This window comes from Camelus ferus, chromosome 34 (genome assembly GCF_009834535.1).
Source record: "Camelus ferus isolate YT-003-E chromosome 34, BCGSAC_Cfer_1.0, whole genome shotgun sequence".
Taxonomy (NCBI): domain Eukaryota; kingdom Metazoa; phylum Chordata; class Mammalia; order Artiodactyla; family Camelidae; genus Camelus; species Camelus ferus.
The window spans coordinates 2088228-2100641 of NC_045729.1; the positions used below are offsets into that span (position 1 = coordinate 2088228).

The 12414-nt window shown below is 35.9% G+C and overlaps 1 protein-coding gene across 1 annotated transcript in view; it reads left to right on the top strand.

Moving 5' to 3' along the window:
- IPO8 (importin 8) overlaps positions 1–12414 on the top strand; it is a 60021-nt gene that overhangs the window by 26440 nt on the left and 21167 nt on the right. Inside the window, exons 13-19 of the mRNA XM_032473247.1 lie at positions 70–159; positions 1450–1615; positions 2545–2705; positions 3509–3634; positions 6995–7061; positions 10201–10326; positions 11009–11106. Coding sequence (XP_032329138.1) covers positions 70–159; positions 1450–1615; positions 2545–2705; positions 3509–3634; positions 6995–7061; positions 10201–10326; positions 11009–11106 — 834 coding nt within the window. The remainder of the gene's footprint in view (positions 1–69; positions 160–1449; positions 1616–2544; positions 2706–3508; positions 3635–6994; positions 7062–10200; positions 10327–11008; positions 11107–12414) is intronic.

Here is a 12414-nt window from a genome sequence, read left to right on the forward strand (position 1 = left end):
TATTAGGAAGTGATTTTTACATATGAAAAAGGGATCAATAAGTGAAACTGAACTTCTGTTTCCTAACAGAAGAGTTTATTCAAGGACCAAATGGAGCTGTTGCTGCAGAACCATGTGTTTCCATTGTTGCTGTCTAACCTGGGATACCTTCGAGCTAGAGTAAGCTTCCCGTGTTTCCGTTATGTATCTCTAAATTTTCATTTGTAAGCCAATTATTGAACTAAATATTTTTGGATACATTGACCTTTGACCACCTATTGAGGCAAAATGAAGTTGATTTGCATGTTTCTCTTATAATCAAGCAAACTGAATAAAGAACAAACTAGTAAACAAAGGGATTTATGGACCTTAATTCCAGCTCTTTCTCACCCTCGCCTTACTGGCTGCAGTGAGAGGCTGATGTTACGGAAATGGTACGGTGTTAATTCATAAGATGATTAATTTCCAGTGTCCAAAACAGCAGGGCAATTCTAGTTTGGCTAAAAAGTTGATTACGATTTCCAAGAGAGGAGTTAGAGATGCCTTAGTAAAATGGAGAAAGTAATAATCCGTGTACATTTATTTGTGTTCTAAGTGTATGTTATTTCTAGAAACAATGTATTTTATAGAGAAATAAAAATAGACCTTTAATTCAAGAGCCTAGTACTTATTTTTATAACTACATCAACACAATAAAATATCTTGCTAAAAGCAACATATGTTAACAATGCTTTGTACACTCTAAAACATTTATAAACAAAAGATAATAGTCACTAGAGAAATATTTGGACGAATGTAGATTAGAGATGTTGAGAGCATGCAAATGTTTTTATAAGGAGGCTGCCACCTTTCACAGACTCTGAATTGTAATTCTCTATCAAGTCTTTAGTAATTCAATTTAATTAGTGTTGATTGTGTTTTATGCACACAGAATTAAAAGAGTGATAATATGATTCTGTGGTTTAATATATATGTTTGATAATCTATATAAGGTTTATAATTTTTCGTATCTTATGTGAGTGAAAAAATAAAGTTTATTAAGCCAGTTAGCATAAGGAAAACTAATGTTTCATTCATTTGCTCTGAAGAACAGTAAATGAATGTCCACATTAGTTGGTATCGCTTTTGCATATAAATAATAAATTAGATATACTCATAATAATTATTAAAAGCATTAACAGGGTTTCTTTTTTTCAGAGACACTTAAATTTGGCTCTGTTTTCTTTTTTCCTCTGAATGATGTTACTGCATATAGGCAATTTAAAAGTAATAAAACTGTCTTTCTTCTAAGAAGACTGGGAAATCCGGAAGTTAGCAACTAAGGCTAACATGCTATTCTCCAGAAACAAAGAAATAAACAAATGGTGCTTGGTAGAATTAATGATATTTTATGTAGCGAGAAGTTCTTCTGTGTGTGACAGCATTATATCATGCCACAGTCCTAATAGTTCCCTTTTTCTTATAACACAGTCCTGCTGGGTACTTCATGCGTTCAGTTCTTTGAAATTTCATAATGAGCTCAACCTAAGAAATGCGGTTGACCTGGCGAAGAAGAGCCTGATTGAAGATAAGGAGATGCCCGTCAAGGTTGAAGCTGCCCTTGCTCTTCAGTCATTAATTTCTAACCAGGCACAAGGTAAAGCCAAAAAGTTAAAATTCAAAATAAAAATACACCGTTTAGAAGGTGTATTTTGTTTGCTTTTTGGACATGGCCTTCCTAAATACTTCTGTGCACTTCCCTAACAAAGATGAATCCCTAAGTCTTAAGGCTCAGGGTTTGGAGTTTTGAGCTTTTGCCCCCTCAGAGTTTTATAGGAGTTTATTCTTGTCATTTTGAGGAGTTTCTATGGACTGTGGTTTCCAGAAAAATTTTAGATTAGGAAACAAGTTGATAACTGTTGGACTCTAGGCAGACTTGCAATCCAGAGACCTGGGGGTCTAGTTTTGATTGTGCCACTAACTTGCCATGTAAACCTGGGCAAGGCACATGATCTGTCAAGGCTTAGATTTCCGTGTATCTAAATTTAAGGGGTTTGGACTAGATGGCTTCAAGATTTCCTTTCATCTCAAGGATTCTATGATTCTGCTAGTTCCAAAAGTACTAAGGAGTATTTCTAGTGAGTGATAACACAGATACCTTGTTTAGAAGAATTCTCTTTTCTAAGTTCAAATAAACCTTTGCCCTTTACTTCTGTTCAGCAACGTTTAAATGGAAGGACTGATTATTATATAAGCATATGTTGGGAGGAAGGTGGTTAGAGATGGGGTGGGGCAGGGAATGGGCACCGTTAGTGTTGGTCATAGTCTTTATTATGTACGTGGCTTTTAATACTTGTATTCTGATGTCACATTCATGTTGACTAGTCATGCTGATGACAGAGCATATGTATAATTAAAATTTGTCAGTGGGGCTATTGGGACTTTGGGCAGGACAGTTCTTTCCTGTGCGGGACTAACCATCCCTGGAACCTACTACGCTGTGTAACTTTCCCTTGTGACCAAGTGAATTTCCTTCGCCACTTGTGAATGCTAACTTTTTACTGAGTTTGTTTTTTATTGCATTAGCCAAGGAATATATGAAACCACACGTGAGGCCTATCATGCAGGAGCTGTTGCACATTGTTAGAGAGACAGAGAATGACGATGTCACTAATGTCATCCAGAAGATGATATGTGAATACAGTCAAGAGGTCGCCTCCATTGCTGTTGACATGACTCAGCACTTGGTGAGACTGGGCAAAGCTGCATGTCAGTTTGGTGTAAAATCCATGAATAACATAAATAAATTAAACTCCAAAATTTGGACTTCAGTTATAAGTAACTGAAATGCTACTATAAAAATATTTGCTCTAATAATTCTGACAGTTAATAATTTCTATACTTAATTAGGCTTAAATCTACTAACATTTAGGATCACCTTTTTCATCTGTAATATTCTGAGATTTCCTAATGATGTGTCTTGAAGTGAGCCTCCTAAATTTTCACTTTCTGGACTTCGATTCTAGAAACTTATTTCCTTTAGTTTGGGGCAACTTCTTGTACCACTTCTTTGATGAATTTCTCCTACCATCCATTCAGTTCTATAGTTCTGATGTGGAATACTGGGCCAGGACTAAGTCTCTGATTTCCTCACCTTTTCTCCCCAGTCTTCCATGTCCGCTCTTTTGTTTCATTTTCTAGGCGATTCCTTCATGTTGTCTCCTAAACCTTCTCTTGAACTTTTCGTTTTAGTATTATTTTTTTAGTTTTCCTAGATTTTGGATTTCTTAATTTGATGACAACCAGAATTTAAATATTTGCTATCTGCTTGTCATAGCTAATATATATTCCACTTTTGTGCCTAGATAGGGAATAAATGGCTGTATCCAGAACATGAGAGGTTCTAGCACTGATTCACTTGGCAAAGGACATATGGTACAGTTTGTGCAGTGCTGGCCTCTAGATGTGTGACCTGCCCTTTTGCTGACTTACCGCAGTGGAGGGCGGGTATGGCAGTACCAATTGTGGAATGTGCTTGCTGTTTTCACAGGCTGAGATATTTGGCAAAGTTCTTCAAAGTGACGAGTATGAGGAAGTCGAAGACAAAACAGTGATGGCTATGGGAATTCTACACACCATTGACACCATCCTGACCGTTGTAGAAGATCATAAAGAGGTGAGATTTCTTTGTGTTTTATTAATGTCATTATAGTAATGTTAACTGAAATTCATGTGGTCATTGGGCATGAATTTTAAAGTCTTGACCTTTAAATTGCCATTTATGTTGCTAGATTTTAAAAATTACCCTCAGATTTTAAAGGACAGTGTTAAAATGATTGGGGGGAAATATTGCATGTGGTTGTAAAGTAAATAGTTATCTCTTTGTGCTAAGCTGAGTTCGGTTCATCACGTCTGCTGTGTGCCAGGCTAGGATTTTGGGGAATATCAACTGGAATAAGACATGAGCCCTGCTATTTGAAATCCATAGTCCGGTCTTCTTGGTAGAGAGAGGTGGCCATTCAGGCACAGTGGCAAATTTTAAGTAATGGAATGATATTCTGATGTAACGAATATCTGAGAATGGAAAGGAAGAAGAGCTTCAAGCATCATTTTTCCTAAACTGAATCCCAGAACAATATTGGGATAAGAATTTGTGCGGACATTTGTCATGTATTCTCGTATTCATCAGCTGATAGAATCTTGCTCTGTCACCATGAGGTGGACAGAGCAGGCAGAGGTAGTGTCCCTTTGTGGAAAACAAGGCTCAGGTAGTAACAAGAGTCTGACTCATGTTCACAGAGCCAGTAGGTTATAGACTTGGGGTTGCAGTCGGATTACCCTGGTATGTATCAGTTAACCCCTCCCTAAAGCCCTCTGCTCTCCTCCTCCGGCCTTACATAGCCTCTGCTTAAACTGGGTTTGAGTTCATTGCTCCTGTGAGCACAGTTGACTCGTTTGGCAGCTCCCGTTTTATACAGTGGGTCTTAAAAGGCAGGTGCTGGTTCTTTAAATAGCATTGTTAAACCCAGTGGCTGTCGACTTGTCTGTGTTTATCACATACCAATGGATGCCTACTGGCTTCTTAAAACTGGTTTGATATTCTTCTCCTGGGCAGGTTTCCCATCACCTTAAAGTCTTAATGTGAATGTTTATTTCCATATTCATTATTGTATTTTTGTGTCCTTGTTGAAACGGCATGGGCCTCTCAGTAACGATGAGATTTCCAAGTTAAATTACATGTACATTTAAGGGTTATTTTGTTATCTTGTATGTAGGACTTGTATTTTAAATATGAAGAGACTTAGAAATCGCTGAGTAGAATTTTTCCAAGTATGGGTGTGTGGAGGATGGGCAGCAGGGTTAGTTTGGAAATGAAACAGCATTTTGTCTTTTTGTATTAATTCTTTTACTCTTGATATTAATTTTGAATTTCAAATAAAGTTAAAGGTGATATTGTGATTACCAGGGGAGGCATGGGTTAAATTGAGACACACTAATCAAATCTAGCTTCCTTATCTACAGATGAAAAAAACTGAAAGCCTTCAGCTAAATGGCTTTACCAAGGTCCCAGGTAACTAGACGCAAAAAAACTAGAAGACTGGAATCTTGACCTCCTGACTGCCAGTCTTCTGAGTTTGAACTTTGACTTACTAAAAGCAAACTTTGAAAACACCGTTTCCTTTAAAGGAAAATTTATACATATATGAATCCATGTACACATGCATAATGTATGAAGAGTGAAATTAGAAATCTAACAGATGCCTAGCATATTCAGTTTTGCTTAATGATTTTAAACATATTGACAAATTTTTAAACTGGGAAATTTTTGATCATTTGAACTTTTAAGACAATAGTGTAAGCTGCATGCTGAAAGAATATGCTTGAAAGTTGAAATAGGATACTTGGATGAGAAGTGTAACCCATCATGGATTTTAATTTTTACTTATTTAAGAAATACTTAGTATAAGCATATGTTGAAAAATTCAAAAGGTGTAAAAAGGATTCAGTGAAAGTTCACCTTCTCACTCAGCTCCTCCGTCTTCTAAATCCCTTTTCAAGAGATGGCTCTTTTACCAGGTGTTTTTTTTCCTTCCAGAGATTTTTATATTATATCCTAGCAAAAAATGAGTGTGTGTATTTTTCCTTTAGGAGAAAGATACACAGTTTTTATCTGCCATTTTTCGAATAATATATCTTGGTGATCTTTCCATATTAGTCAATAAAGTTGCAGATTTTTATTTTATTTATTTATTTTTTCTCTTTATTTTATTTTGTTTATTTATTTATTTATGTTTAACATTTTTTATTGAGTTATAGTCATTTTACAATGTTGTGTCAAATTCCAGCATAGAGCACAATTTTTCAGTTATACATGAACATACATGTATTCATTGTCACATTCTTTTTTTGCTGTGAGCTACCACAAGATCTTGTATATATTTCCCTGTGCTATATAGTATAATCTTGTTTATCTATTCTATAAAGTTACAGATTTTTAATAGTTACATAATATCCCTATGTATGATGTGTCAGATTTATTTAATTAATGGATTAATATCCCTCATTAATGGATATAATTTAATTGCCTCTTGTTAAATGGACATTTGGTTGTTGCTAATCACAAACATTGCTGCAGTGAATGGCCTTTTACACGCCATCTTGCACACATAATAATATGTTTGGAGGGCAGATTCCTTGAAGTGAAATTGCTGGGTCAAAGGACATATGTATGAATGAGTAAGCTGAAGAATAGTAAATATTGCTAACTTATCCTTCATGGTATGTGCCAGTCTACATTCTCCAAATTATGTACAATAGTGTCTCTCTTCCCAACCCCATTCTTTTTGATCATTTCCGGTCTGATAGTTGAAAAGTGGTAATCTTGTGCTTAGAATTTGTACTCTAATCATCTGTTCGAATGAACATCTTGTTATAAGCTTAAGGTCTGTTTATATTTGTTTTTCATAACTGTTGCCTTTTTTTGTTGTTGATTTAACTTCATGTAAGGGGGATTTGCTCTTTGTGATATCATTTGAAAGTATTTCACTCAATTTTTCATTTGTCTTTGACTTTCATCTGCCCTATATAGAAAATTTTACTTTGTGAAATCAAATGGCTTAATTACTTACTTCTGATTTCTAGGCTTTGAGTTATTTTCCCTTTTCAGGATTATACACAAATTCTTACTATTTCTTGTAGGCCAGGTTTTTTGTTTTTGTGTTTTTGGCTTACGTCTTCACACTGCAATTTTTGACGTATTAGGAATTTATTTTGGTATAAATAGCAGATAAGGAATTAACTTAATGTGTAATTTTATTATAGATTTAACTCCCACTTCCATCATTAGTCTGTTTTTCAGAATTTCCTGGTTATTCTCGCATGTTTAATTTTTCACATGAAGTTTAGAATTAACTTCTCAATGTCTCCTCTCAAAAAGAGCCCTGTTGCTATTTTTATTGGAATAATATTAAATTTATAGGTTAAATTAGGATTATCATGATGAATTTTAAACTAAATGTTTAAAATTCGTCTCTAGGTGACTCAGCAGCTGGAGAGTATCTGTCTGCGGATCATTGATCTTGTTTTACAGAAACACGTAATCGGTAAGTTCAAAGGGAGAATAAAGGTAAATTGAGAATATTTTAAAATTTGATGAAAAATACATTTTTTTAGCTCTTCGAATTCAACAAGATGGACAATTAAGAGAAACAGAAGCTTACACTCTCTTTAATTTTTAGATAAACTTTCTAATATTAGCTGTCTATATTTTCGTTTAGAGGTGATCTTAACATAGCCAATTAAGAATTTTTGGTCTTGGAATTTTTAAAGGACCGGATTTAAAGTTTCTGAGAAAACTGGGATGAGGTTCAGGTGAGGTTACTTTAATCTGAGACTGAAAAATGTGAAATGTAGGCATATGTCAATATCAGAACAGAAGTGGGAATGAACGTTGTTCTGCTGTGTGCATTATGGTGCCTGACTTCTGAGTGGGATCAGTTGCTAATGCTGGATGTTATAAACCGACTGGAGTTTTCCATAGTATCCAAGCATTTTGATGATGTCAGCCCCGGTCACGTGGGCATGAGGGAGACGCAGCCTGTAGAGTGTGTACACAGAAAGATGGAACAAAAGCACGTTATGCCTGAGAGCAGTTGTCTTCAAACTCCTTATCCGTCACACCATTAGTAAAAAATTGGACATGTACTTGTAATATATATGAATAACATTTGAATACTTATTTATAGGCAATATACATGTCACTATACTTCATTTGCATACATTAAAGTAGAAATGTAAAAGCATGAAATTAAAAGTGTATGTGTGTATACGAAGTGTTCCAACACATTCTCCTCCCATCTCAGTGGAGTATGCGGCACCCTGCCTAGAATATACACTCCTTACTTTTGCAATTGTTGCTGTAAAGCAGGAGTTCTCAAACTTTGGTATCTAGTTAGAATGAAGATTCCTGGACCATAACTCCAGAGATTCTGATACGCTCAAAAAGAATATATTCACTTATGTCCTGGTTGATGGAAGAGATTATAATTGGAAATTCTCCAGACAAAAAGTTTTAAAGACTTCACATGTGAAGTTTTTTGTTGACTTATAAATATTATATTACTGTCAAGTGTACAACATAGTAATTCGATATTTTTATAGAATATACTCCATGCAAAATTATTAGAAAATATTGACTATATCCCCAGTGCTGCTTGTAGTTTATTTATTTCAGGTGAAGGGGATTAAGAGGTATAAATTACCAAGTATAAAATAAATATATTACAAATCTATAATCTCCATTTACATTTAAAGTAAAGTAATCTTGAGGAGAGAAACTGTGAAGTCAAGCAAAGGGAAATAGGCTACACCAACCTTCTTTACTCTGCCTGTACCAGATATTTAATTGGAGCAATTACAACATGAGGATGTTAAGAAAAGGAAAGAGGCCTATTTCTTGGATGCGCTGGGCAGAGGAGAAAGCCATGGTTTCAACTGCGTGTCTCCTCTAACCTCCTCTCCCATACTCCAACGTGATGGAAGATCTCTCTTATGTTTTTAGCTGTGATGCATGTAATTTTAAGGGCCCTTTTTGAGCCAATATTTGGCCATACAAGATCTCAGATTAAACTCCTGTTAATCCAGGACCCCCACCACAGCAGTCTGACCACGTGTATGTCCACGGTCCGGTCTCTTTCCATTGTCCCCCTTTTCCCTCCCTCCTCTGCCTGTTTTCATTGCTTCATTTTCTCATGAAGTTGACTTATTATTAGAAGCCAGGCTTAGCTCTCACTGACTTAGCTGCTTTATCTTATGCAGGAAGTCAAAGGTAGTAAAACCTTCCTACCCTAATAGTCTTCTTGGTTAAGAATAACTGAAATAATTCCTGGTCAGTTTAAGCTTAAATGGAACTTAGCAGAAGAATATTTGGTAGCTCAGCAAATCAGTGGGAAGGCTGAGGTTGGCCAGAGCCAGCCAGGATTCTGCCATGAAAGTGTTCTGCTTAGACACAAGGCTGGTGACGCCTTTCTCCATGCTGAGTCCTGGGCTGCTGCCCACTATAGTCCAGACCCCAACACAGACAGCCAAGACCAAAACCAAAAAACAAAATAAAAAACCTGGAGCAGCTTCGTGCCTTCTAGTTTCTCCTCCAAGATTCAGAGTCTTGGTCTTGAGCATCTGGGTGGCCAGGTCATGCACACGATGCTGTAGCTGTCAAGATTCCTCACCTTAGGAAAGGCGTTTGCTTTCCTTTCCTCATCTTCCAAGGTGAGGTAATAATGAAGAGGACTTTCAGAAATTTCATATCCAGACGACTGGTGTTTTTTCAAGTGATTGCCTTGTAGAGCAATTTCCCAATATCTGGGGTTTCCATTTTATTTTGCTTTTGGTAAAGCAAATAAATATCTGTATTACTAGCTTTTGAATATATTAAAAGTTATAAATAAATACTGTTACAGAAAAAAAATTTTGTTCAAGCTTCCAGGGTAAATATTAGTTCCTTTTCATAAGAGGGGAAAAAAAAAAAACCTTTGAAGTTAGACTTTTTTTGCTCAGTGACATGGTAGAAATTATTTGAAATTTTTGTATTGAGGTTTGTGTTTTTTGATTGTATATTTAGATATAATTTCCTTTTGACTGAGGGTAATAATAATAAATATATGTACAAATACAAGTCCCCTTGGACTCTTCTCCTTTATAGTGAGTATACATGTCTTGAGATAAATTTAAAAATACTGTCTAAATTTTACAAGCTTTGTAAATTGACAAAATACTGTCTAGCATATAGTCCGTAGAAGTATGTGAGACAGGCAGATACTTTTGCCTAGGTTAACTAAGCTCTCTGAAAAATACTTGTATTTTGTAATTTTGTATTTGTAAATTTAAACTCCTGTGCATAAGAGATGCACTATAATCTGTTCCTTATACCCATTTCTAGTACAGTTTTATAAGTATAAAATATTTTCTATATTATAACATAAAAATATGGTTTTTCAGTATTATAAGTAACTTGAGTGAAAACAGTCCTTTGCCTCATTGAGTAGGGGGCAGATCTTGGTAAGAAATGGAAGGTGGCAAATAGATGTAGCTGAAGATGTGAATGCTAAGAAACGGATGCTGAAAATTTCGTTAGATATAAGAGGAATATGCGTGAGCGAGCAGCTGAGATCCTCCTCTGTGTGGTCTTTGTGTTTAGCTCTTGCTGTTTCCTACCATTCTAACCAGAGATTTTCTTTTGCCTAGAATTCTATGAAGAAATTCTTTCACTGGCATATAGTCTAACCTGCCGTGTTATTTCCCCTCAAATGTGGCAGCTTCTAGGTATATTATATGAGGTTTTTCAACAGGATTGTTTTGAATACTTTACAGGTACGATTTCAATCATGTAATGTTTTTGCTCTTCTGTGTCTGCATAGATACTATTTTCTTTGACACTTCACACAAAGACATATATAATTCCAGTGCCAATCAGAAAACAGTTGTTCTTTCCCTGTGGAGAAAAGGGTGGTGCTAGCATCGGAGTGTTTTCCAGCCCTTAGGAATAGAGGCAGAAGGAGGGAGACTGTTTCCTTTTGTACCTTAAATTATCTTATATTACTTTGCAGTCAGAACGTATGTCCATACCTTAATTCAGTTAATATTTTCTGAATACTGACTGTATTCCAAGCACTGCCGTAAGTTTAGCAAAATAGCAGTGAACAGAATAGACAGCCCTTGTCCTTCTGACACATCCATTCTAGTAAGAGGGAGGTAGGGGGTGGGATACACACAGGCAAGCAAGCAAATACAGTGTGTCAGACGGCGATGAGTGCTCTGGGGAGGAAAGAACACTCAGAACAATCAGCATAATAAATGATGAGCATTTTAATCTTTCTGTCTCACGCTTTTCTCACCTATAAATAGGGCAGATTTATCACTGTCGTTTCCGGCATTTTGTAGTTGCAAGGGAAGGTGATAATGTGGGGGTGCTACAGAAGTGTGGTTTCAGGGGGATAGTTTATTTCTACCTCGGTTGCTCAAGTCTCATTGGAATTTTGAAATTGTTTTCCAGACATGATGCCTCTTCTGCATAATTATGTGACAATAGATACAAATACTTTACTATCAAATCCAAAGCATTTAGAAATACTTTTTACAATGTGTAGAAAGGTAAGCATGTCCTAATCATTTGTCATAGTGGTTCTCACTAATGTTTACTTGCTAATGTTTTGTTTTACTTCAGACACTCCTTCAGTTTGTTTCTTACGCATTTAGTTCTGTATTGCCTTCATCAACATACATTTGTCATTTTGTATTTTCAAGTGGAGTTTGGAATTATAATTTGAACATTTCGTATGGTACGTTGTACTTAAGAATGCTTGCCACTTTTATAGCTGTGTACTTTATAATGCTTAGGGTAAATAATTTTCTTCTTTCAACAATGCATACCTGCTACTTAATTAAAGAAAAGTGCTATGGAAACACCACAGTTTGTCAATTTATTGTCATTTATTGTTAATTTATTGATTTTTCTTTTAATTGAATATGTATGTTGGAAGCCACTAGATATAGGTAATTTGAACATAAACAAGAGCAAAAATCAGAATAGTTGGAAAAACAGCATTGTTTAGCTCAATACAGAATAATTTGTAAGCCACATAATGGCTACTGTTATATTTGTGCACAAGCATGATTGTCTGCTATGTAATCTTTGTCACAGGTTAGATTTGGCCTTCTTGGTTATATCTTAGAATCATTGATGACTAATATTTTCCCCCTCTTTTAGGTAAATTATGTATTATTCATAATAAATATAAGTCTGTTGCATGGAGCTGGCAGATTCTAGAAAGCTCAAATAGCCAGAAATCTAAGTTTCGCTTTGGAGCTGGGAGTACAGTGGCTAGTGTACACCTGTCTCCCTCATGAGCAGAGACGAGCACCAGAATCTGTTAAGAGTGCAGAACTGATAGTTTATGTGATTAGATTTCAGTTCAGTTACAGAGAGCCTGGGAGATTTGGGGAAGTCACTAAGTTTCCCCACATATAAACTGCAGGAAAAGAATCATGATTTTTGAAGACTTATTTAGCTCGGTAATAACCCAGCGTGTTAAGTCATGGTCACATGGCTGCCTTCAGTTTTTTCCTAAGTTACAGGGACAGCTGCTGGGGAGGGAACGGGGAGGAGAAAGCAGCGAGCAGGAAGCGTAACAGTCGTACAGAGTCCTGCAGTAACTCACAGCTGCTCTGTGTTACAGCACGCAGAGTAAAAGTGATATTCACAGTGATGTCCTTCTACCTAAAGTATATTTCTTATTTCTGTTTTTGTTTAATTGAAGTATAGTCAGTTACAGTGTGTCAGTTTATGGTGTACAGCACAATGTCCCAGTCATGCACAGATGTACATATATTCGATTTCATATTATTTTTCATTAAAGGTTATTACAAGGTACTGAATATAGTTCCCTGTGCTCTACAGGA